Raw genomic sequence first — 27,227 nt, 5'->3', positions numbered from 1 at the left:
AAAGACAAAAACTTTTATCTTAGTGTCATTCTTTTGAAGACTGTGATTTGTTGTTCAAGAAGAAAAATAAGAGCACTTTTATTAAATATTGTCTATTATAAGCCTTCACTTTGAAATTACAGGCCTAATTTTCCCTATTTTACCCTAATTACACACACACACACACACACACACACTTGTATATATGGTTTACAGGGACTCTCTATAGACGTAATGGTTTTTATACTGTACAAACTGTATATTCTGTCCCCGTACACTACCCCTACCCCTAAACCTACTTATCACAGAAAACTGTCTGCATTTTTGGAATAAAAAAAAAACACTGTTTAGTATGTTTTTTAAGCCATTTGGTTTACGAGGACACAGAAACCATGTTTACATTGTAATACTCATGTTATTATACACATTTGTGTCCTCATAAACCATGTATACAAGAACACACACACATATTATATATATATATATATATTCTTTATTTTTATTTACCATGCTATTAATTTCCTACTTTATGTATTTGATAGGCCTAAGAATGAGAAATTGCTACTTGTCTCCGTGAATACAGTAAGAAACAATAGTAACTTTAACCACATTTAACAGTACATTAGCAACATGCTAACGAAACATTTAGAAAGACAATTTACAAATATCACTAAAAATATCATGTTATCATGGATCATGTAACGTCTGGACCAATCAGCCACACAATTATTCATTGTATTTAATGAATTACCCATAAACTCACTCTCACTATCAAAGTTCTCTGAACTCATCCCCCTAAAACTGTAACCAGCATCCCAATGTTGCTAGCACACAGGCCAACCTAGGTGTCCTGTTACAGTTATATGGTACTTTTATGATCCAGAAGAATGCTGTAGAGACTAGTGACTCATTCTTCCTGAGAAGGACAAATAAACTCTCTTAATCCTATGTATTCTCTATATAACCACTTGGGAAATGTATAAACATGTATCCAATTTTCCCATCTCATGACTTTCCTTTTATAGGCTTTATTCTATGTATTAATTCTCTCTTTTGAACTATTTTGGTATTAATGTTCCATAGTTGCAAATGTATAGTTAACTGAGATTACATTGGCAGCATGTTTGGTATCTACGGACTCCAACTTTAATTTCCTATTTGGTAATTTATGTTACATGTTACTAACTCTGTGACATGTTAGAATTATAGGAAGCTAGAAGGTTATTCTCTCATTCATCCAATCCAGTGTCTTATGCTAATATCTTGCTACAGAACAAAGACTCGTAAAACTTCCCTCTGAAAGGGGAACTCCTTATTGGCTCAGACACCTCAAGAGGGTGTGACATCTTCACCCCTTATATTCACTGATCACAATGAACCCCCTCTCTTCCTGCTCATCCTCCTCTTCTTCTTTTTTTACTGACAAATGCTGATGTCAAGATGATGCTGTAAGAAGCTAGAAGCTTCTAAGGAACCCCAAGCTTGTGCCAGGCCTCGGCCTAGACCTTCATTTCACCAAAGATCCTCTGAATCCAACTGGTTCTCTTTCATCAAGACAATATCAGCAAAGATTCAACGGAAACCTCCACAAATTGCATCAGGACAGTTTTAATTCAACTTGGAGAGACATGCAAGTATCAAACTTAGTCTCATTATCGGATACATTGAGTATCCTTACCCCTTTTAAAGATGGGCCTGATAAAACTACACTGATGGTTTGCTCAAGGCTGTTGATCTGCTGAATGTCCAACAATGCTGTAACCTCTTGCTTCCTGTACTCTGCTTTAGCTCTCTCTCTCTCTCTCTCTCTCTCTTGGTAAACTGTATGCATGTATGTGTGTGAATGTTAGAGTAGTTTAAGTGTTTAGTCTAGTTAATAAAGTCTTGTTCATGTCACACGTAAGGTTGTCCGTGTTTTGCGCTCATATACGGGAGTCCCTATTCATGTCGGTCCTGACTACAGGCTTTTAGAAGAATAAGATTGTTATTTCCCATAACCTGGAAATGAACATTTCTTAGAATTAATAAACAATTAACACTGTGTGTTCATTGAACAACAGGTTAATTGATTGTAATATTAATTTTATTACATTAAGTTAATTTTATTAACTGATTAAAATATTAATAATTAATTATAACTAGTTATGATTAATTATTAATATTTATTTTGAGCTAATTTGCTACAATCATGTCAGTTATTATTGCTCCATCTGCCATTTTTCGCTATTGTTCTTGCTTGCTTAACTAGTCTGATGATTCAGCTGTGCACATCCAGACGTTAATACTGGCTTGTCTAATGCCTTGAACATGAGCTGGCATATGCAAATATTGGGGGCGTACATATTAATGATCCTGACTGTTACGTAACAGTCGGTGTTATGTTGAGATTCGCCTGTTCTTCGGAGGTCTTTTAAACAAATGAGATTTACATAAAAAGGAGGAAACAATGGTGTGTGAGACTCACTGTATGTCATTTCCATGTACTGAACTCTTGATATTCAACTATGCCAAGGTAAGTTGAATTTTCGATTCTAGGGCACCTTTAAGTGGTGGTTTGAATGTTGGTTTTAATGTAGCAAACATAGAGTCAAATACAAGAAAGACAAGAAAGCCCAACTGGACAGAAGAACAGTGTTTACTGTTAGCCCAAAATATTAACGCTTTATTCCCCCTGCTTGTACGTACCATTGAAGACTGTGAGAAACGCTGGTATGTGTTGCAATCAAAAGCCAGAGAGGAAATTGCAGCACACAAGCAGGAGTCATCAAGCACAGGTGAGTGCTATCAGTTTATTTAAAAACGCTGGCAAAGTTATCTCAAACAATGATATGTACAAATGTGGTCCACTGCACCGTTTTTCTATGGGATGGACCACCTGCTAAACTGCTGTCCCAAGTAGCCCAAATCGTGTTCAATATCTTTGGTCACTCAGAAACAAGCATCACCGGTTTGAAGCAGGGCACAGACTCAGATTCAGCTGATGAAACTAAAATGGTATTTTTAATAAACAGCCAAGTATCACACTTGGGTGCGTTCACACTTGTCATATTTGGTTCGATTAAAACGAACCCTGGTGCGATTGCTCGGTTAGTGCGGTTCATATGAACATATGTGAATGCTGCCATCCGAACCCTGGTGCGCACCAAACAAGCAGACCGAGACCGCTGAAAAGATGGGTCTCGGTCCGCTTCCAAACGAACTCTGGTGCGGTTCGTATGATATATGAACACAACACGGACCAAAGACATGTAAAAGACAGTCCTCACGCATGTCGGTTTTTCTTGTCATAGTCACGAGTTTGCCCATCACAGGCATCAGACGCGCGTCTCCATGCAGCAGATTGTTTGTGTGTGTGACGGATGGATTCCCGCAGGTGTTTTGACTACTTTACACATTTTATAAGCTCTTCACGAGTTCCCAGCTGGCCAAAATACCATCACATGCAGGCTACGCACACACAACGAGCACATTTACCTCAGCACACAGCATTGTTTTGAATGTTCGGTAAGTTATGGTTTAAAATAGGCAATACGTCATAAAATCCGACCAATCACGTTGTGAATGTATCCCTATGCTTTAAGGTTCGGTATCTTTTGGTTCGGTGATAAAATTGCTAATGTGAACGCTAACCGGACCAGGACTAAATGTTTTTTTTTTCTTCTTTGGTCCGGACCAAATGAACCAAACGAACCGAACTACAAGTGTAAACGCACCCTAACAGAGCAATCGCACCAGGGTTGGTTTTAATCGAACCAAATATGACAAGTGTGAACGCACCCCAAGACAGCAATAGTTCAAACTGAGTCAAACTGCTCAAGCCATTGATAAAGCCACCAAGTCATTGCACAGTCACTAGATAAAACAGATAAAATGCTGCAGTTTTAAGGAAATGGGTCATACTATTGACATTACCTGAGCAGTTTCAAGGCGCGCATTTATTTCATGGACAGACCAAACACATAGTGTTAGTGTCTAAATGCATACGCACAGTTCAATGAATGATAAATGAAATTATGAACTTAATTTTGTTAAATTTAATGTGTCAAGGAAACTGCTGAAATAACTACACTATTAAAGGATTAGTTCACTTTCACATAAATTTTCCTGATACATCCAAGATGTTCATGTCTTTCTTTCTTCAGTTGAAAAGAAATGAAGGTTTTTGATGAAAACATTCCAGGATTATTCTCCTTATAGTGGACTTCAATGGCCTCCAAACGGTTGAAGGTCAAAATTACAGTTTCAGTGCAGCTTCAAAGGGCTTTAAACAATACCAGACGAGGAATAAGGGTCTTAACTAGTGAAATGATTGGTCATTTTCGAAAAAAAAATTGTATATGCTTTATAAACACACATTATCTCCTTGTACGTGCTTCCGCTTTCCGTATTCTTCAAAAAGCTTATGCTGCATGTCCTACGCCTTCCCTATTCTACTTATGGAAAAAATGTAACTGGCGCCGTGTTCGTTCTGTAAGTAGAATAGGGAAGGTGTAGGACATACAGCGTAAGCTTTTTGAAGAATACAAAAGTACGGTTTTGGCGGAAGCACTTGGAAGGCGATCTTTTGTTTATATAAAGCATATACATTTACATTTTTTTCGAAAATGACCAATCGTTTTGCTAGATAAGACCCTTATTCCTCGTCTGGTATCGTTTAAATACGGTACAGTTTATCAGTCAAAAGTTGCGTTCTTTACTATAGCAACAGTAGATGCCCAGCGCGTTTTCCTTCAGAATCATCATAAGGAAAATGTTCTGTATAAAGCGAACAAAGAGAGCTTTTCTTACTATTCCTTGAAGAAAAGTTAGTTTAGGATTATTTGGTAGCCATTAACACTATCCTGCACTATAGTAAACTATGACCTAGGCCCTTTTAAAGTTTTGGCTTATGTAAATTTCCACAAATGCCAATTTTTAGAGGCTTTTAAAATAAAGTTATGTAGCATCATTGAGAATTAACATGAATTAACATTAACAATGGACAAAAGGGTTTTTTGTTTGTTTGTTTGTTTTTGCTCTTACTCTCTTACCTCCTAAAGGCCACTGTATAATTCTCACCCTGACTAAGACACACTGAGGGAAGCATTTCAATAAAGGCAGGAACACACCAAGCTGACACCGATGAACTGGTGGCAGTGAAAGCAGACTGCGGGGTTGGCTCACATCGGTAGCATCTGGATCCAAAGTTGGCCTGACACACCAAACCGACGCTCGACAGTACACGGCCAAGTAGCATGTCTGTTCTGCACCTGCGTAAGACGAAATGCCTTTCCATTCCAGCGGGTGGCAGTAGCTGCACAGCCAATTAAAATAATCAGATGGCCCAAAGGACCAACAAGCTCCGATGGAAAAAAAATCCAATGCGGACAGTGTGGAACACACTGAGAAAACTTAGTTGGCCAACAAACAAAAACGGGCTTGGTGTGTTCCTGCCTTAACCCTATGATTGCATATTAAAATGCAGAATCGCATCAAATTTTAATGTGAATCATCTCGAATTGAATCGTTCTGAATTCGCAAAAATCGTTCTTGAATCGAATCGAACACCTGTGCATCGAATTGAATCGCTGTCTACCCAAAGATTCACAGCCCTAATACAGTTGCTGGTCATATAATTAGAATATCATCAAAAAGTTGATTTATTTCACTAATTCCATTCAAAAAGTGAAACTTGTATATTCTATTCATTCATTACACACAGACTGATATATTTCAAATGTTTATTTCTTTTAATTTTGATGATTATAACTGACAACTAAGGAAAATCCCAAATTCAGTATCTCAGAAAATTAGAATATTACTTAATACCAATACAAAGAAAGGATTTTTTGAAATCTTGGCCAACTGAAAAGTATGAACATGAAAAGTATGAGCATGTACAGCACTCAATACTTAGTTGGGGCTCCTTTTGCCTGAATTACTGCAGCAATGCGGCGTGGCATGGAGTCAATCAGTCTGAGACGCTTCTGACGCTGTCTGTTGTTCAAGAGTAGCTTGACACAAGGAATGCGACAGTTGAAACCCATGTCTTGCATACGTCTGTGCGTAGTGGTTATTGAAGCACTGACTCCAGCTGCAGTCCACTCTTTGTGAATCTCCCCCACATTTTTGAATGGGTTTTGTTTCACAATCCTCTCCAGGATGTGGTTATCCCTATTGCTTGTACACTTTTTTCTACCACATCTTTTCCTTCCCTTCGCCTCTCTATTAATGTGCTTGGACACAGAGCTCTGTGAACAGCCAACCTCTTTTGCAATAACCTTTTGTGTCTTGCCCTCCTTGTGCAAGGTGTCAGTGGTCGTCTTTTGGACAACTGTCAAGTCAGCAGTCTTCCCCATGATTGTGTAGCCTACAGAACTAGACTGAGAGACCATTTAAAGGCCTTTGCAGGTGTTTTGAGTTAATTATCTGATTAGAGTGTGGCACCAGTTGTCTTCAATAATGAACCTTTTCACAATATTCTAATTTTCTGAGAGACTGAATTTGGGATTTTACTTAGTTGTCAGTTAATAGCTGTGTCCCAATTCAGGGGCCGCGCACTTCGAAGTGCGTGAAAGGGGTGGGGTTTTGGAGTGGAGGGTTGCCAGGTCTGCGCAACAAAACCATCCCAAATGTAGCGTAATCACAGCACAAGTGTAAAAGTATCCTAATTCGAGACGTGGCAACAATGAGCCGAGCATCGTTACATGGCTAACGGCTGTGTGACAGACAGCTGATGTTTGTGTGCATTTATGACTTTATGGGGTTTTGACATGCTTCACTGCCGAAGACAAGGGGAGACTGGACCAAAATATGTATGGTTAAACTATGTAATGTTAGTTTTATATCGTTAGTAAAAAATATGTATGGTTAAACTATGTAATGTTAGTTTTATATCGTTAGCAACTAGTTAACCTTGTTTGTTGTTATGTTAAATGAAATGTTCAGTTGTTTTACCAGTCAGGAGTAGTGCTCCTAATTTCGTTGTATACAAATGCAATGACAATAAATGTTTTCAATTCAATTCAATTTTAACTAAAATAAACTTGCACTGACATCTTAAAATATACCTGCTGACTGCATGACTATTTGTAACAGGTGAGAATTTTAAAGCTATGATCACCAAGCCAAAATTTGAATAGATCTGTTTAAGTATGTTCAAATATTTCTGATTTTTATATATTTATATAATACGCTCCACCAGCGTCTGCCGAATGAAAGTGTACACAAATATTATGTTTTGTTCTGTTTTATATACTGATGATTTAAAATGTGATGCTATTTTTCTGATGTTAAATCTAAGTTCTGTTTTATATAGTTGTAAAAGGTACTTTATGTAATGTAGCTTTAGAACGATGTATTTAATGTAAAAACATTTAATTTACATGATGAAAAAAAAATATTATATAGGCCTACGTAAAATTTTTCATTTAAAATTACATTTTTGCATCAAGTTGCATAAAAGAAATAAACAATGAACAATTCTCTTTTATTTACACAAAAAAAAATGTTTAACAGAAATGACTCTGACTCATTTATATGAATAAATAAATTAATAAATTACATTATACATATATACAACTTATGCATTTGCTAACTTAACTTAAAAAAAACTGTACAGAAATTAGGCTGTTTCATTGACAAAGTGACATTTAAATAATATTTATATCGACACATTTTTATGCACTGTATTCTGTTCTTGAGAAAACGGGGAAAAAAGCGTCCTTTGAAGTGCGATTCACCGCGGCGCGAGGAGGGATGACGTAATTCGAGAGCGACTTCAAGTGCACCCTCTCCGTTTCCCAGTGGAATGAAGCGCCCATCTCAAGACACTTCGCGGTCTACACTATCCCACAGTTCATTGCGCGCCAGTGACGACAGGAGTTCAGGTGTGAATTCAAATAAATAGGCTTGTTTGAGATGCGCCTAGCCTCGCCTGAAGTTCAGCCGAGAGTAGGCGGCTGCAGTGAGGGGAGGAGTGAAAAAAGTGCAGGCAAGACGGACAGTTCTCTGTTCTCGTAGTGGATCAGAACCTACGAGATCAAAGGCGGATATCGCGGGATTCACACTCGCGCTTTTTTGCTGATAAACTGTATGTAATCTAAGTTCTGTTGCTTTCATATGAAAATAAACATAATGAACAATACACCCAAAGTACTTGTTATTTATTTCCATTCAAAAGATGTGTGTATCACTCATTTTAACTTTAATTATAGACATGTTTTTATATATTTTTATAAATCTGACAACAATCACATAACCCATAGAGAGATCGCAGTGTCAGCGAGTTTAGGAATATTCACACATAATTTATACACATAAAATAATGGTATTAGAGTTTTACAATCAAACATTTTAAAAGAGATCAATACATCACGGTTGTTTAAACCAATAAGCTTTAAGCTGTGTCGTCAGCAAGTCGTTTCCCATCGTGCTTTTGGTCAGCGCATTCGGTGGAGAGCAACTGCGCTCGACTGCAGAATCCGATGAGGCCGCCTTGCCCTCGCGAGAGGTTTTTGACACACGTCGGCATGACATCAGAGCAAGGCGGCCCACCCTCGGACACATTTCTAACCGGCATGCATCTCGCGGTGATCACTGGTGATCGGTTCTGCGCAGAATTTGCTCATCTCAAACAAGCCTAATGTAAGCAATGCCCCGGTTTCTCCAATCAAACTGTAATATCCGTGATGTCCAAGTCAGTTCATAAATGCAATATCTGTCTCTGAGATGGAGTGCAGTTGAATAAAATCCTAAACTACTGTACTTTAAATTCAGACTTAAATACAGAGTAAATGTACAAATATTAATGTATATATATTTCCAAATTAACATTTCATATAACATAAAAATACAAACAAACAAGGTTAACTTGCTAAAGATATAAAACTAACATTGCATAGTTTAACCATACATATTTTGGTCCAGTGTCCCGTCGTCATCGGCAGTGAACGTGTTAAAACCCAATAGAAAGTCATAAAACTTTAAAATGCACACACAAACGTCAACTGTCAGCTGTCTGTCACACAGCCGATAGCCATGTAACGACGCTTGGCTCACTGTTGCCACGTCAGGGATTGGGATACTTTTACACTTGTGCTGTGATTACGCTACATTTGGGATGGTTTTGTTGCGCAGACCTGGCAACCCTCCACTCCAAAACCCCACCCCTTTCATGCACTTCGAAGTGCGCGGCCCCTGAATTGGGACACAGCTATAATCATCAAAATTAAAAGAAATAAACATTTGAAATATATCAGTCTGTGTGTAATGAATGAATATAATATACAAGTTTCACTTTTTGAATGGAATTAGATGAAATAAATCAAATTTTTGATGACATTCTAATTATATGACAAGCACTTGTATTTACGATTTGCGATCAGGGTGCCTCCGACATTCTTCTGAGCAGATTCAGGCACTCTTAACAGACCTCTCACCACAGGAAAATCTGATAAGATAATCTGTAGAACCATCAAGATAATCGGGACATACCTAGGATTGGTGGAAGGGGGAGAAATCGGCCCGATTATCTTGTAGTGTGTACCCAGCATTAGCCACGCAGCATTATCAAACTCATTCAGAATCAAATGTAAACATCCACAAAATACATGCCATACCTACGTGATCTGATATGCTGCATCACAAACAGGTTGTAAAGATCCATTTAAACATGGTGTAATAAAAAAATCTATGGGGTATTTTGAGCTGAAACTTCACAGACACATTCTGGTGTCCACCTTAAACTTATATTACATCTTGTAAAATGTCCGTTCTAGGGCACCTTTAAATCAACTTAGCAGCAATGAGGCTCTTCAGGATAGGAAATGAGGAAGCTGCTTTACAGACACGCCTGTTTTACACACATCGCTCAAAAACAGAACCAGGAAACAAGAATAACCTGAGTTCAGAGAAAGTGAAACTGAAGTGTAGTTGAGCTGTTGTGTGTTTGTGTCTCTGTATTCATGCTGTGAAATGGCAGAAGCCAGAATTTCAGTGGATCAGGATGAGTTCAGGTGTCCAGTCTGTCTGGATCTCCTGAAGGAACCAGTGACCACTTCCTGTGGACACAGTTACTGTAAGATCTGTATTACAGGCTGCTGGGATCAGGAGGATCAGAAGAGAGTCTACAGCTGCCCTCAGTGCAGACAGATCTTCAGTCCAAGACCTGCTTTAGCTAAAAACACCATTCTGGCTGAAATGGTGGAGAAACTGAAGAAGATTAAACTTCCTGCTGACTGTTACGCTGGAGCTGGAGATGTGCAGTGTGACGTCTGTACTGGAAGAAAACACAAAGCCGTCAAGTCCTGTCTGGTGTGTCTGAACTCTTACTGTCAGAATCACCTTGAACAGCATGAGAGTTTGTTTAAAGGAAAGAGACACAATCTGACTGAAGCCACTGGACGACTGCAGGAGATGATCTGCCCGAAACACGACAAGATCCTTGAGGTTTTCTGCCGCACTGATCAGAAGTGTATATGTGTGCTGTGTACGATAGATGAACATAAAAACCACAACACTGTATCAGCTGCAGCACAGAGGACAGAGAAACAGGTATGAACTTAAAGAGCTCCCATTATGCTCATTTACACGTTCATAATTTTGTTTATGGGGTCTAGAATACATTTACATAATTTAAAGTAAAAAAAAAAAAAACTCATTTTTCTTATCATTTACATTGTTGCAGCACCTGTTTTCAGCCTCTCTGCCTCACTGTTTTAGTTTCATTTTCTTTAAAACACTTTTTCCAAAAAGTCCCAGTCTGTTGTGGTTGATCTACTGCTTAGCATGTGTTTTAGAGCCATTGGGAGAGAGAGTTGCATCAACGGAAGTCCAAAATGCTTGATTGTCACATGATTCACGTAGACTTCAGATAGTTCCAGGAAAAGCTTTGGAGGGAATTCAAATAGATAGTTAGAGAGACAGAACTGTTATTTTTGGTAATTTGTAGTCAATAAATGCATTGATTTACAATATTTATATAATACACCGACATGTGAATGTAGTATGTTCATGTAGTTACAGCAATGTTGTTTTTAAAAGATAAAATCTGCTAATATTTGAGGATTAGTGTGGTCAACCAGCATTGCCTGCCTTGTTAACATATTTCTAGATAATGTTACCTTGGTTAAAGACCATGTTACAGTTGTTTTGAAGTATTTTTATATTCTTAAACTTGTATGTTAGTTAAAGGTGCTAAAGAGGATGTTTTGTTTTATACATTTTTGCAATATTACTTGAAACTGTCTTTACTAACTGATAAAAGACTATTTATTAGGTGCACTGAAAGGAATAATATTAATATACATCATCTGTGCACGAGGTAGGGCCTTAAAAACATCAGCCAATCGTTTACGCGATCATCGCGTAAACGATTGGCCCTCTGGCTTGTCAATCACTGCCGTGACGTTCATTGTGAGAGACATGCGCGGATTGGCCCTCTGGCTTGTCAATCACTGCCATGACGTTCCTTGTGAGAGACGTGCGTGGCTGCGCGCTCCAGTAACTTTCCACACTCCACAGGCGCTGCATGCAATGTTTTTGTCAGGAGACAGGAGTAACAACTGCAGATTATGAGTTACATGCGGTGAGTCCGACATAATGAATCCACTAACACGACACAGCGAATGCCGGTGGTAAACACTCGTGTTCCAATACTCGTGCACGAGTTTTGGGAGGCGTTCCCTCGAAATTCTTATGCGCTCATTTCAAAAACTCAGTAACAGTCTTTGGTTTCTCAGTTGACAAAAAGATCCTCTTTAGCACCTTTAAGGGCAATCACGTCATGTTCACTATGGTTTCACATAAACAGGAGACCAGCAGGTGATTGTTCTAGAAAATCCATTGCAAACAAGTTAAATGTAAAACTGAATTAAATGACATATAATTAAAGGGATAGTTTATCTATCTTTTAGATGTTTATCTGCTTACCCCCAGGGCATCCAAGATGTAGGTGACTTTGGTTCTTCAGTAGAACACAAATAATGATTTTTAACTCCAACCGTTGCAGTCTGTCAGTCGTATAATGCATGTCAATGGGAACTCCATCTATAAGAGTCAAAAAAACATGCACAGAGAAATCCAAATTAAACCCTGTGGTTTGTGATGATATCCTAAGACACGAAACGATCGGTTTGTGAGAGAAACTGAACAGTCATTTGAACAATCATTTTTTACCTCTAATACACCACTATGTCCAACTGCCTTGCGCACAACATCCAGTGTGTGAGGAGTGTACGCGCTCTGGCGTAGTTTAAAGGATTAATTCACTTTCAAATAAAATTTTCCTGATAATTTACTCACCCCCATGTCATCCAAGATGTTCATGTCTTTCTTTCGTCAGTCGAAAAGAAATGAAGGTTTTTGATGAAAACATTCCAGGATTATTCTCCTTAAGGTCTCTCCAAACGGTTGAAGGTCAAAATTACAGTTTCAGTGCAGCTTCAAAGGGCTTTAAACGATACCAGACGAGGAATAAGGGTCTTATCTAGCGAAACAATTGGTAATTTTCTAAAAAAATACAACTGTATATGCTTTATAGACACAAATGATCACCTTGCACGTGCTTCCGCTTTCCGTATTCTTCAAAAAGCTTATGCTATATGTCCTACGCCTTCCCTATTCAACTTACGGAACGAACGAACGGAACGAAAAACGGAACGAAGTTTCGTTTTTTTCCATAAGTAGAATAGGGAAGGCTTTAAACTAAGGCTGAGCGCGTACACACCCCACGCATGGATGCCGTGCACGCGTTCAAGGCAGTTGGACATAGTGGTGTATTAGAGGTAAAAAATTATATAAATATTGTTCGGTTTCTCGCACAAACCGATCGTTTCGTGTCTTAGGACATCAATGTGTCGCCACAAGCTGCAGGGTTTAATTTGGATTTGTCTGTGCATGTTTTTTTTTTACTCTTATAGATTGTGTTCCCATTGACATGCATTATATGGCTGACAGACCGCAACGGTTGAAGTTAAAAATCATCATTTGTGTTCTACTGAAGAAACAAAGTCACCTACATCTTGGATGCCCTGGGGGTAAGCAGATAAACATCAAATTTTCATTTTTGGGTGAACTATCCCTTTAATCTTAATGTTTACAATTCTTATACAACCCATGCACTTATTACTATACAAATTAATACATAATATATTAAAATTTAAAACAATGTTGTGGCAAAATAAAGACGACTCTCACTGCATAAAAGACAAACACATCCAATTGTCTTTCAAAAGTTTTATTTCTCGTAAGAAAGGTCAGACAGTCATACAGAAACACAAGCTGCTGCAGAGTGTGTGACAAAGAAGGGAGGGTTTCCCCTCTCTAGCCTTAAAGGTTACAACTCTTAACAGCTATAACTTTCCACACATAGTCATCTATTCAAAAACACATTTACATACATCCTGTATGTTCCCATACCATATCTTGTTCTTTTCCACTACTGACAAATCAGTTCTACGTAAAGCAGTCACACAATGTCTCATAAGCACGTTTCATAAGCATATGAGTAAATTCATTCAAATTTGAACAAAAATACATTTTTCTTCCACAACTTCTCCTTTTTATCATTAGTTGATAACTAACCACACAACTATTTATTTCAATGCAGAAAACCCTTAATCATTAATGAACATAACCCTAAACTTGTCAATAAAAACATTTCATCGTAAAACAACGTGTATTAAAACATACAACATACAAATTCACATACTGTATCTTGTTCAGATTAGGAAATATATCTCAATTAATACATTTCATTGTCATGTTCACTCAATGTCTCATTGTCAAACCTCTGTGCTGATTTGGAATTCCTTGAGCTGATTCCACCTGTACACAAAGGTTAGAAAGGATAGAGGACATTTCTTTACAATAGTTGAACATGTCATGTTCACACAATTCGGTTGATGGCACTCGTTGTTAAGCCCCTTCCATTCCCAAAAATGGGGGTCTTCCAAACTAATTTAAAAGTTTTCAGCCATATTTTCGTTAAATTTAGTTACCGCATCAATTTATCATAGCTGAAGAAATGTTTCTGTAAACAACATTTGCCATCAACACTAAACAGCATCTTTAATTCTACAACCAGATTTCCTCCAGACAGCTTTCTCTGCCTCTGAACACATTCTGTAAAGAGTTAGAAGAATCTACACATTTCCAATCAGGTTGAGTCTCTGCTACAACTGGCAGTCTCATTTTTGCCATTTAAACCCTCTTTCATTTTGACAATCAAAAACCAAACATTTAGAAATTAAAAGTCCTAAATCATTTTAGTTATTTTACACTATGGTAGTGATGCACATAGGAAACATACTTGAGACTGTTCAAATATTTTTCCATGAAGTGAAACATTCTTTCAGAACATTCAATCGTATGCCCTTATTTCTGTCTTTTTCCTTCCTTTTGCTATTTTGTAAAGCACAGGTGTTCATAAATAGTTCTATAAATTCTATCAGTAATTTTATTTTCGTAACATTAATTTTTTTTCTGCTATGTATTTTTTCATTATAGCTACTTATCCCGTATTCCACTCTCAAATAGTTAGTCTGCAGATGTACAACATTATCAATATGGTTTCTACTGTTTTGCAGAGCCACAATGTTATTTTTCCCATATCTCAACTACTAGGTTGCACCGACAGCCTTATAGCTGCTTTCTTCCACAACTATTATTATAGAAATTGTAGTTCTCTAGACATCCAATGTCATGCATTAATTTAATGGATGAAAAACAAAACTTTTTATAAGTCACATTCACTCCTCCTTCCCAACATGCCAATTCTTTCTGCATTGACCTTCTTTCCCTTCTGTCTGCTTCCTCCAGTTTTCCCCATATTAGCTGTCTCTGGCTCTGTGGATTTCCCTTTCGGCATGCACCTAAATAATCTGTTGGAAATCTCTAACAGATCCGACTTTTTTCCTAAAATCGGCCAGGGGAACTCTTGGACTGACCTTCAGTCCTCACTCAGTTACCCTCACAGTTTCAATTTCCCCTCAGAAATGTCTTAATTACGTTGCATTCGCCCACAGTTTCAGTTTCCCTTTTTTGAAAAGTCTTATCTGTGTTGCGTTTGCCCGTGTGATTCTACTTTCCCCTTTTTGAAACGTATTAATCACGTACCGCAGAGCCAGACCAACCACTATGGTTTATCCCCTTTTTTATTCCAATTTCAATCTTAATCTTAAAATTCTAATTCTCTATAAATCTGATGCCACCCGGGTTCGTTTGCTGATTCCAGTGGTGTCCCCTTCTGGACCCTGACGGTCGGCCCCTCATCCCTCAATCTATTTGGGGTAGGGCTTAGTCTACTAAATCCAGGATGATCAGTCACCGTCCGCTTTAGGGTCCAAAAGGCACATCCAAGGAATCCCACCTTCTGACACCAAATTGTTGTGGCAAAATAAAAAGACTCTCACTCCATAAGAGACAAACATGTCCAATTGTCTTTCGAAAGTTTTCGAAAGGTCAGACAGTCATACAGAAACACAAGCTGCTGCAGAGTGTGTAACAAAGAAGGGAGGGTTTTCTCCCCTAGCCTTAAAGGTTACAACTCTTAACAGCTGTAACTTCCACACATAGTCAGCTATTCAAAAACTCATTTACAGTACATGCACATGTTCCCATACCATATCTTGTTCTTTTCCACTACTGACAAAGCAGTTCTACGTAAAGAAGTTTCACTTAAAGCAAACATCACACAATGTCTCATAAGCATAATGTTTCATAAGCATACAAGTAAATGCATACAAATTTGAAGAAAAATACATTTTTCTTCCACAACAAAATGTCTATTTATACACATAATCATATATATAATAAGTATTTTGACTTTTTCACTGATTTTGCACAATGGATTTATACATTTCTAATGTTCTTGTAGTCTCCTCTATGGTTTGCGGTGCTGCATGAGGATAATCCAGTCTTTCAGAGAAAGCAGAATGAATGTATGGTTTCCCCACTGACACGGAGAGGAGAAAATAGTGGTTGATCAAGTCAGCAGGAACAGTCTGAATATAATTAAAGATTGTGAAAAAGTGCAGATACATCTAAGTATGATTAGCCCACAATTTAGCACACAGAGACCAACACTGGGAAGCTGAATGTTTATTAAATGTTTTTAAAAAAAATAAGGACCAATGAAAGGCTTGCAAAATCCAAGGAGCGAAGACTTAGGTTGAGGGTACAATGTCAGTGCAGGGAGTCTTCACTAAATCAGGGTTACCAGGTCTGTGCAACAAAAGTAACCCAATGCGATTTTCTTCATGGGCCGGCTGAATTGTCCACTGAATTTGTATGTCTGGAGGGTGTTTTGGGGGTGTTGGAGCACCGAAATCGTACGTACGGGGGTGGAAATAAACCTGCAGATTTTTTTTTTTTACCTACTTAAAAGTAGCCCCATGTGGCATAACTGCACTGAATCTCCTTTGAGGTTATTGTGTTGAAAGTGAGGTAAAGGAGAAAAAAATAGGATAAATTATATTATATACAGTTGAAGTATGTAATACAGTTTTGGTATTTAGTATGATTCCCCATTTATCCTAGTATAATTTGTTTTTAAAAATGGCTTGCCTTTTTAAAATTGATTTTAAGCGTTTGTTTTTTATCTTACTTATAAACTTCCCTTTACCATCAATCCAAATATCAGCTGAGCTAAACATAATATAGACAGGTAATAGTCAAGAGAATCACAATGCCTAAAAAACTCCACTCACATTTTTGCTTTCTCAAATATGCATTCTGAAATTATATCAATAGGATTCTATTCCTATAACAATGAATTTTATTCTTTATTGCACATTTAATAAGGAATAAAAATGATATTCTCATTTTACCACTTAAACTGTCATAATCACCAGTGAGAGTGCCCATCAGTGCCACCAGAGCGCTCTCCAACCTGGACTATTATTATTGTCAAAGACTCCATTACCCATAACCCACTGCCCGGTCTATCAGCTATGATGGTTCACAGCTGTTTGTCATTAACCTCATTTATTCTGTCTATAAAAGCCTAGTTCATTCATTCTTTCTCTGTCAAGTATTGTAGACTGTTGTAACTGCATTTCTGAGCCTTGTTTTATTGTTTCTTGGATTTTTGTTATTTCTTTGTTTCCTGGATTTCCCTGTTTTGCCTTCTCCTGGATATTCTCTTTGTTTGGACTGCTCATCTGTGTTTTGACCCTTGCCTGGCTTTTGATTACGATCGTGGATTACCCTCTGATTAATAAAATACTGCGTTTGGATCCTCAATCTTCAAGTCTTGGAGCAGTACATAACAGAATACTTGACCACACATGGATCCAGCAGTATGTCTCGTCCGCTTACGTCAAGGTAATTATCCCCTTGAGGACCACATTCAAACGTTTCTAGACATTGCATATTTATCTGATCTGCCAGAGTTTGCACTCATTGATTTCTTCTGTCGTGGATTAAACAAACCACTGCAAGATTATTTAATCACTAATGGTCCTCAAGGTTCGCTCATGGAATTTATGGATTTTGCACTGCTCCGTTTGCTCACCATTTACAGTGGGGGAGGTTAAGGAGGAAGCTACCCCAAAACATTTTTTGGAGGGGGGCAGGACACACCAAGCTCCAATGGCCATGGAGGTTGGCCCATCTTTATCACCATCATGTCCTGTTTTAAAGATTACTAGCCCTGTGCTCTATGCATCTTCCTGCCCTGTAGTTCCCATGCCTGAGCCCTCAGCCAAGATGGCTGCCACGCCTGAGCCCTCAGAGATTGCAGCGCTGGCCATTATGGCCACAGCCATCTGGGGTGTGTGGGCTGCCCACACATTGGCTCCAGTCCCTGAGCCCGCTCCAGCCCATGAGTCCGCTCCAGAGTCCGCTCCTGTCCATGAGCCCACTCCAGAGTTTTCCCCGGTCCTAGAACCCAGCCTCGTGCCCCATGAACTTCTTATCTGTCCTGATTCAACCATGGAGGTCATCCAAGAGTTCCTTGTCTGCCCTGAAACGACCATGGAGGTCATTCTGGAGTTCCCTGTCTGCCCTGTTACGACCACGGAGGTTATCCCCGAGTTCCTTGTCTGCCCTGAAACAACCACGGAGTTTGTTCCTGAGTTCCCTGTCTGCCTTGATGTGACTACAGAGGTGGTCCCTGGGGTTCCTGTCTGCCTCAACATGACCGCAGGGGTCATACCAGAACTGTCTGCCTGCCTCAACACAACCAGAGAGGAAGTTCCAGTCAGAGCCCTGGAGGGCTTTTCTGAGCTCCCTGGTGGCAAATGCTAACCTCTCTGTGCTTCATGTTTCAGTTTCTCCTGTTCAGCCGTATTGGTTCCCAGTGTTATCAGATCTGCTGTGGTGGTCTTCAAGCCAGTCTGAACTGCCACAACACAACGGAATTTGGTGCCACAACACAACGTCATCCACAACACAACGGAATGCCACAACACAACGGAATCTGCCGTGGGGGTCAAGCCACAACACAACGGAATTCAACCCTGTCTGCCTGGAAACCCTCTTTACAGCCTGCACTGCCCTGGCCATCTGCCCTACCTCCGTCTCCAGACCTTCTTCCTCTCCATGGACCTGGCCCTCCATCCCGCCCCCTGGTCGGCCTCCATTCTGCCTCCCTCCTGGACTTCTATGACTTTGTTAGTAGCGTCTGGAAGCCACTCCTTAGGAGGGGGGGCTATGTCACGATCACCAGTGAGTGCCTGTCAGTGCCACCAGAGGGCACTCCAACCTGGACTATTATTGTCAAAGACTCCATTACCCATAACCCACTGCCCAGTCTATCAGCCATGATGGTTCACAGCTGTTTGTCATTAACCTCATTTACTCTGTCTATAAAAGCCTGGTTCATTCATTCTCTGTCAAGTATTGTAGACTGTTGTAACTGCATTTCTAAGCCTTGTTTATCATTTCTTGGATTTCTGTTATTTCTCTGTTTGCCTGTTTTGCCTTCTGGATATTCTCTTTGTTTGGACTGCTCATCTGTGTTTTGACCTTTGCCTGGCTTTTGATTATGATCGTGGATTACCCTCTGATTAATAAAATACTGCGTTTGGATTCCTCAATCTTCAAGTCTTGGAGCAGTACATAACATAAACCAACAACTATCACACGACCCAATGTCCTTCTTAACCCCAGTTTAGAAGCCTTTACCTCTATCTATTATCTGATAACATTGATTATCAACATGCTTTAATACACAAGTTCATTTGATTCAGATGTACAGATAATCTACAAGCTTAATCTTCATCACAAACAGTCTGTTCTACTGCAACTCTACAGAGCTGTATGTATTTTCTGCTACTTCATGAACTATTGAGAGGCTCCATGAGCCGCCACTGCTGTAATTAATGCCTGTCTAGGTTGTTAATTTGTGATTTGTGAATGGCAGTGAAGCGAACACAACTGACACTGTTAGGTCACATGATAATGAACAACATGGTCAATGAAGTATGTCCAGATTACATTCATACTATAGAGAACATACTTTTTTTTTAGCATTCTTGAAGTATTTGCTTTTTCAAAATAAGCACCTAATCAAGAGAGTATGCGAATTTTGGATGCAGCCTAAGTCTTCTGAAGCGAATAGAAAAATCAAATACGGTGGTATGTTCAGTCATGTGACATGCATGAGCCAGTGAGGTTTGATGTTATTGACATGTCACCATATTTGATTTGGGCTCTAGAAACATTCTTCAGAATATCTTCTTTTGTGTTCTGCAAGAGAAAATCATACAAGTTTGGAAAGACATGAGGATGAGTAACAATGAAAGAATTTACATTTCTGGGTGAACTATCCCAATAAAACTAGACTTTGATTAAATAATTCTGACACTTTTGACTGAACCTATAACCTTATCATGCGAGATTTTTAACCCTCAATCCCAGCACTTCACTGATACTGGATTCATATCTGTTTACTTGATGATTTATGTGATGTTTCTCCTGTTATTGGTTTGTCCTTTAGCACCAGCTGAAGGATAAGCAGAGGTGGTTCCAACAGAGGATCCAGCAGAGAGAGAAAGATCTTCAGCAGCTGAGAGAGGCTGTGGAGTCTCATAAGGTGAGTCTGGAAAAGAAGAGAAGTTTGAGAAGTCTTAGTCAGGACTCACTGAAGCCACTGTGTGATTGTGATGTGTGTCCTAACAGCGCTCTGCACAGAGAGCAGTGAAGGACAGCGAGAGGATCTTCACTAAGCTCATCCGCTCCATTAAGAGAAGCCGCTCTGAGGCCACACAGCGGATCAGAGATCAGGAAAAGACTGCAGTGAGTCGAGCTGAAGGACGACTGGAGCGACTGGAACAGGAGATCAATGATTTGAGGAGGAGAGACGCTGAGCTGGAGCAGCTTTCACACACACAGGATCACATCCATTTCCTGCAGGTAACAGAGATCTAGAAGAACAGGATCATAGTGGACTTGAGCAAGAGACTCACAGAGAAACATTTCATGAGAGCAGAATGAGCCGTTGACTTAAGTGTTGATCTGTGTGTTCGGTTATTATATAATCATCAGTCAGACTCTCATCTGATCTTCTTCTTTTGAGAGAGACGCACTTACAAATGCAGTTCAGCTCTGGAAATCTCTTGGGAAACATTTTTACAGAAAGATACATTGTGCTTCCAGAATGCAAGCTCAAGTTTAAAACTTCACTAATATTTATAGTTTTTTATTTTATTTTATTTTATTTATATTTTACAACAATGTGAAATCCATTAACCTGATGGTTAGATTTCAGAAACAGGAAGTTAGGCTGTATATTAGTGATGTTTCAGCGTATTTAAAACACAAAACCGGACCTTGGGATTGTGTCCTAAGAGTCCTTGTGAATTTCAGAGCCACTAACTGCTCAAAAGTTATAAATAATGATCAATCTACTCATTGATTTTGAGCTGCTTTTCCTGATCAAATCTACTCAACCCTGTCATGTGACTCCATTGATGCACTTGATCTGTTACATTTATGATATTACCAGATGTTTGATCATCAATTGTTTTCCTAGAAAGTTCACATATAGTGTAAGTGTCAAACACTAGATCTTACAGCTCTAACATGAATATAATGAACATGAAGAAGAATGAAGCTGTGAAAGTGCTGGATTGAGGAGAGTTACTAAAGATCAACAAGAGCTGCTCAAATCTGACAGTAGTGCAAGTTATTGGATGAAGTGTGGAGGTGATGAGCTTTAATTTCTGTTTTCTGTAGAGTTTCCAGTCTCTCTCAGTTCCTCCTAAATCTACAGACGGAAATGACGATCTCTTCAGTTTTCTCTCTTCTTTTGATGTTGTGAGAGAATCTGTCTGTCAGCTGAGAGACAAACTGGAGGATTTCTGCAAAGAGGAGCTGAAGAAGATCTCTGACAGAGGTAAAGTCCTGGAGATTCATCTGCTCTCAGAAATGATCCTCCATCATCTCATATCATGTAGAAGATCATATTAGAAATGTCTTAGGAACGGATGCAGGGATCATTTTCTCTTGACATGATAATCACACTCTTCATGTCTGTTGATTTCCACAGTCACTTTCACCAACATTGTTCCCAGAACCAGGAACGACTTCCTACAATGTAAGTCAGTAAGAAAACAAGCAGAAAAACTCATTGAGTGTGTTCATGTTCTTCCTGTAGAAGGAGAAAGAAAACATGACAGAAGAGTTTTATAGTTATATCATATATCATGTAAATTAGCATTTCTCAACTGATTGATTTTGAAATCAGAAATTGATTTGATCATTGTCATTTGCTAATTGTGGTGATTGTTTAATGTGAATGACAGGTTGCTGAAGGATTGAAACTCACTAATACAATATTATGATATTTAAACTATCCAGGCAAATCTGTTAGCATTCAATTACATGCTTTTTTAATATGATATATTGGTGAATAATAATACTAATAATATACACCAAAATATATATTATAAATATATAATATAAACCACCGATCAAAAGTTTGTGGTCGGTAAGTTTTTTAATGTTTTTTAAAGAAGTCTTTAATGCATTTATTAAAATACAGTAAAAACAGTAATATTGTAAAATATCACTATGATTTTATAGAACGATTTTCTATTTGAATATATTTTTAAATATCAAATAAAAATGTGGAATGTAGTTTTTTATGTAGAATCTTTGCTAAATGGAAAGACTGAAATAGAAATATTAAATGAAAAATTTAAATGAGTTATTTTTAAATATGGGTAACTTTATTTTAAGGTGACATAGTTACACATTACTACATGTACTTATGAATAATTTACTGTTATTACTAAGTGTAGTACAGTTAAAGTTCGTGTCTGGGAAGGAAGAGGTCTGGGTCGACGAACAACTGCTGACTGAGCTTTTATTGAGAATAAAGCTCAACAGAAAGGCTGTGCAGAGCGCAACAACATCAACATAAAAATCCACAAAGGGCTTCACTCCAGATTCGGTAGTCACAATCCACAAGGGCTTCACTCTAGGTAGCGCGCTGTGCCTCAGTCAGCAGTTCCCCTCTCTTTCACCAACTCCTGCTTCTCACGGCGTCTTATCCCGTCTCCGCGCCAGTCACTAGAACGAGACACAGGTGTTTGTGATTTGTATTCAACCCACTCACTTACCAAGCGTCTCCCGCTATTCTCTCCGGTTGCAGACCTCGCTGAACCACGCCCCCCTTGCCACATACCCCCACCGCCCGACTCAGGCCGGGGAGCCGTCCGGCCTGCAGACCCCTGGGAAGAGGGACAGGTCTAGAGAGAGAGGGGGACAAAAGAGAAGGAGAAACACTCTTTTTCTACGAGAGAGACAGCTGGAAGGGGTTTGCCGACCCCTTGGCACGCCACCATGTGGTCCTCCGCCAATTGGATGGCTGAGTCCAGCGACGTGGGGCGGTGGCACTGGACCCACTCGGCCGTCTTTTCCGGGAGCCGAGTGATGAACTGCTCCAGCACCACGCGATCGATGACCAGATCCACGCCGCTTCCCTCAGCCAGCAACCATTTGCGGCACGAGTCCCGGAGCTGTTGGGCCATCACGAAGGGCCGGCCGGACTCACCCAGGTCGAGGGAACGGAAGCGTTGACGGTGTTGTTCCGGGGTCCGGCCAACCCGCTGGATGATGGCCCGCCGTAGGTCGTCGTAGACCAGGAGGTTCTGGACTGGCAGCTGCTGTGCCGCCACCTGTGATTCACCCGAGAGGAGCGGGACCAACCTCATAGACCACTGGTCCCGCGGCCATTCACGCGCTTCGGCGGACCTCTCAAAGAGCTCGAGAAAAACTTCTGGATCGTCCAGTGGGCCCATCTTATTTAGAGGCAGGTGGACAGGCACAGCTAGCTGCCCGAGGGGCTCCCGCGGAACCTCCCGGTCAATCCAGCTCCGGAACGCCTCGCGGTCCTCCTGCTGGGTCCGGAGGATGGCTTGGTAACACCGCTCCTGGTCTTGGCGCAGACCCAGTAGGGCCTGTTGTTGCTCTTGGTGCAGGACCGCGAGGGACGCGATGACGTCCGCAAATGGGGTGGAGGACGATGACTGCATGGGTTTCAGCACCAGTGTAGTACAGTTAAAGTTTGTGTCTGGGAAGGAAGAGGTCTGGGTCGACTTTTATTGGGCTTTTATTGAGAATAAAGTTCAACAGAAAGGCTGTGCAGAGCGCAACAACATCAACATAAAAATCCACAAAGGGCTTCACTCCAGATTCGGTAGTCACAATCCACAAGGGCTTCACTCTAGGTAGCGCGCTGTGCCTCAGTCAGCAGTTCCCCTCTCTTTCACCAACTCCTGCTTCTCACGGCGTCTTATCCCGTCTCCGCGCCAGTCACTAGAACGAGACACAGGTGTTTGTGATTTGTATTCAACCCACTCACTTACCAAGCGTCTCCCGCTATTCTCTCCGGTTGCAGACCTCGCTGAACCACGCCCCCCTCGCCACACTAAGTAATAAGTATAAAGATAAGTCAAGAGTAAATAACCCTAAACCAAACCAAACACTAACTCTATAGTAAGTTAAATGTATTTCATTAATATTACTCTGTACATATGAGTAACTACAATGTAACTACATCATTTTAAAATAAAGTGTAACCAAAATATGATTATTTTTCACTGAAAGCCAATTAAAAACATTCATCCAAACTTTTAGAGGTAAAATCACAGTAGTGAAAAAGCTTTTCAAGAGTTTCAGTAAAGGAAGAACAAACTGAAAAATTCCATTGTGGATTTATCCTAAACAGGATTTTGCAACAAGTCTCTTTAACAGTTTGAGGAAACAGATTCATAAGAAAGCTCAAGTTCGCCAAAGTCTACAGCACTGAAAATAACCAACAACAGACCAACAATGCTTAAAAACTTGTACATCAAATTATTATGTTGAATCAATTTAATGGATCCTTGCTTTAATTAAATAATCAGTTTCTTTTAAAAAGAATCAATACTGACCCCAAACATTTGAATGGTGTAAATATAATAATAGCCTAAAAAAAATCAACATTAATATTCAAGGAAGACAATTAAGGAGCTTTCTAGTGTTAGTCGGTGTGACCTTTTATAGTACACCTATTAATCCTAGGATTATTCAGGTAGGGTAAGGTTAGTCAAATCTAGTCTAAACCATAAAGTACTCACCTGCCCGCAGGTTGAAGTCCTTCAGGAATGACGTAGAAGACTACCTTGTGGTTGTTCTTTATTGAGGCTCAGTTTGAGGCTTATAAGTATTCACGGAAGGCAAGTATTCATATAAGAGGTTATAAGTCTCACGGAAGGCAAAAGTAACAATAAAATATTGTTAATGTTAATGCAAAATAAATCAGCTTAAACTAAAAAGCTCTATAACCTAGCTTTATCCAGCAATATTGGAGATGCTGTTAAGCGCCTCTCATTAGGGTATCAGGTGTCCTTCTACGCTTAATGCAGGCAGCATCTGAGGAGGCCATTTACTCCTCAAACTTTTATACTAATTTTTGGAAAATTCCAACTTCATATTACTCATCAATTGATCAATGCCTATGATCCAATCTTACTGTTGAAGGCGTATCCAGTCTATGTATCTCTTGCTTACTAAGACGGATGTCCTTCCTCTGTCTCCTACGCTGTCGTCTTCTTCTAGCACTCTTCCTCTTCTTCACCAAAGTCTTTGTCTGGCTCAACCTCCTCTTGAGGTTGCAACATGCTCTCTTCATCCTCATGTGTCCTTCTTGTTAACCTTTCTGGTTGGTTACAATCATCAAATTCAAAAACCCATCTTTCACAACCGTTGCTTAGTCATCTTATCTTATAACAAACAAAGGAAGTATTGCTGTTACTTAATTTCATAATCATTCAGGCATTCAAGCATATATGGCCTTAACTTAAAAGCAAGCAAATAACAACATTGAACCAGGTAAATAGCAATATCAATTTCCAAAACTCTAAATAGTGGATAATGATGATTTGCACAGGATATCCAACAGATGATTAATAATTCCTGATTCTGATGTGTTTTATCTCCATCAGATTCCTATCAGCTCAGCCTGGATCTGAACACAGTGAATAAACGCCTCCGTCTGTCTGAGAGGAACAGAGTGATTACTTACACTAACACAGATCAGCCGTATCCTGATCATCCAGACAGATTTGATTGTTATAAACAGGTGTTGTGTAGAGAGACGCTGTTGTGTGGATGCTGTTACTGGGAGATTGAGTGGAGTGGACTTGTTGGTGTGTTTATATCAGTGTCATATGAGAGCATCAGCAGGAAGGGATTGGGTAAAGAGTGTTTGTTTGGATGTAATAATCAGTCCTGGAGTTTGTTCTGCTCTCCCTCCAGTTACTCATTCAGTCACAATAACATAGAGACTGAACTCCCTGTAAAGTCCATCAGCAGAAGAATAGGAGTGTATGTGGATCACAGTGCAGGAACTCTGTCCTTCTACAGCGTCTCTGGAGACACAATGAGCCTCATCCACACAGTCCGGACCACATTCACTCAACTGCTCTATCCTGGGTTTGGTGTTTATCCTTTATCATCAGTGAAACTGTGTTGATGAATCAGAACAGACTGTAGAGAGATTCTACCCATAATGCTTTGAGCTCATGATGAATCAGTAACAGTGAGATGTTATAGAGTCTCTTTACATTAATACTACAGCTGAACTTCTGTCAGTGACATAACATTACTATTAAAATTATCTTCACTTGAAATGTGCTCTCCACATACACTTCAAAGACACGGGAGACACAGGCCACAAGAATTATACATTCATTCTATAAAAATGGATTCTTTGCCACTAATTCATTGACAACTTTCATTGACAATTCATTGATAATCTCCCCCATACATTGTGTGTAATTATATCTGTTTGTATACTGTTCTTTTGTATATTTTAAATTGTTATAAATGCATGTGATAATACTTCTTGATATTGTAACCCATCTTGGTGGTGTTTAATATCAAATTACTCCTTGTTTAATGACTCTCATTTTGGTGGACATCGCAATCTCATAGAATCCATTGTATGTTTATATTTATGTTATAAATGGACACACACTGAATTATAAGGTTCTATCTGACATTTTTGTCAAAATTGAGTTATTCACAACTTATTTACATTATGTGATGTTATGTCTTTTTAAGTTGTGTACATTTTGGGAAAACAAGAAGGTTCTATCTACAAAGTCAAACTCTAACTTGGTTCTATCTGCGTGAGCCATAGAACCACAGTCAGCACTTCGACTGCACACACAAGGACCAATCAGGATCAGCTATCTTTGTCATGTCATCGGACTGTTTGCGATAGTATAAGAGAGCGCAGAAAAATGCTAAATCAGTGAAGAGAAGACTAAATAATTTCACACAATGCAATGTTTATTAGAAACCTCATGATTGAATATTTTATTTATGATCTTGTCAATGACAGCAAACCAAATTCCAGGGAATTACAGTTTGTTGTGTTTTTCTGTATCTATTGCTGAGGAGTTATTTTCAGTTAGACGCTAACGCTAGCCAGCTGCGCTATTAAGAGGATAGGTCACGGTTTTGTTGTTTTTTTTTGTTTGTTTCCAGTTACATCATTGTCATAGGTTGGAAAGTTATGTATTATTAGGTTATGTTTTAACCTTGATCCATCCTGTGTACTTGTGCTGAGCTGTATGTACTATGTATATATAGAGCTCTACGCTATGGCACACTGGATTAAAGTGTATACTATATTAAGTAATGAAATGTTAAATTTTACATTGTTGGTAAAAACTGAGTTGTTGCATAGTTGAAGTAATTTAAATATTTTAAATGTGAAATATTTTGAATTATATATAGTCAGTGATATAGTCAGTGTTTATTAAACTTTG

At 39.2% G+C, this 27,227-nt stretch overlaps 1 protein-coding gene across 1 annotated transcript; it reads left to right on the top strand.

Annotated features, from left to right (window-relative positions):
- The first annotated feature begins 9,874 nt into the window (after nt 1-9,874).
- On the top strand, nt 9,875-27,227 carry LOC125244899 (tripartite motif-containing protein 16-like). Its single transcript, XM_048155284.1, has 6 exons — nt 9,875-10,512; nt 19,901-19,996; nt 20,083-20,316; nt 21,139-21,298; nt 21,452-21,499; nt 25,395-27,227. The coding sequence occupies exons 1-6, from the start codon at nt 9,934-9,936 to the stop codon at nt 25,922-25,924; spliced, it is 1,647 nt and encodes a 548-aa protein (XP_048011241.1). The 5' UTR covers nt 9,875-9,933; the 3' UTR covers nt 25,925-27,227.

Source organism: Megalobrama amblycephala, linkage group LG14, assembly GCF_018812025.1.
Source record: "Megalobrama amblycephala isolate DHTTF-2021 linkage group LG14, ASM1881202v1, whole genome shotgun sequence".
NCBI classification, from domain to species: Eukaryota; Metazoa; Chordata; class Actinopteri; order Cypriniformes; family Xenocyprididae; genus Megalobrama; species Megalobrama amblycephala.
The sequence above is the reverse complement of the archived record's forward strand: the minus strand, read 5'-3'. Positions and strand labels throughout refer to the sequence as shown.

Bases quoted from the DNA above. Each gene is read 5' to 3' on its own strand.
- LOC125244899 (XM_048155284.1), top strand. From the start codon at position 9,934: ATGGCAGAAGCCAGAATTTCAGTGGATCAGGATGAGTTCAGGTGTCCA. The intron at 20,317-21,138 runs GTAACAGAGATC...TGTTTTCTGTAG, and splicing joins ATCACATCCATTTCCTGCAG to AGTTTCCAGTCTCTCTCAGT. The intron at 21,299-21,451 runs GTAAAGTCCTGG...TGATTTCCACAG, and splicing joins GAAGAAGATCTCTGACAGAG to TCACTTTCACCAACATTGTT.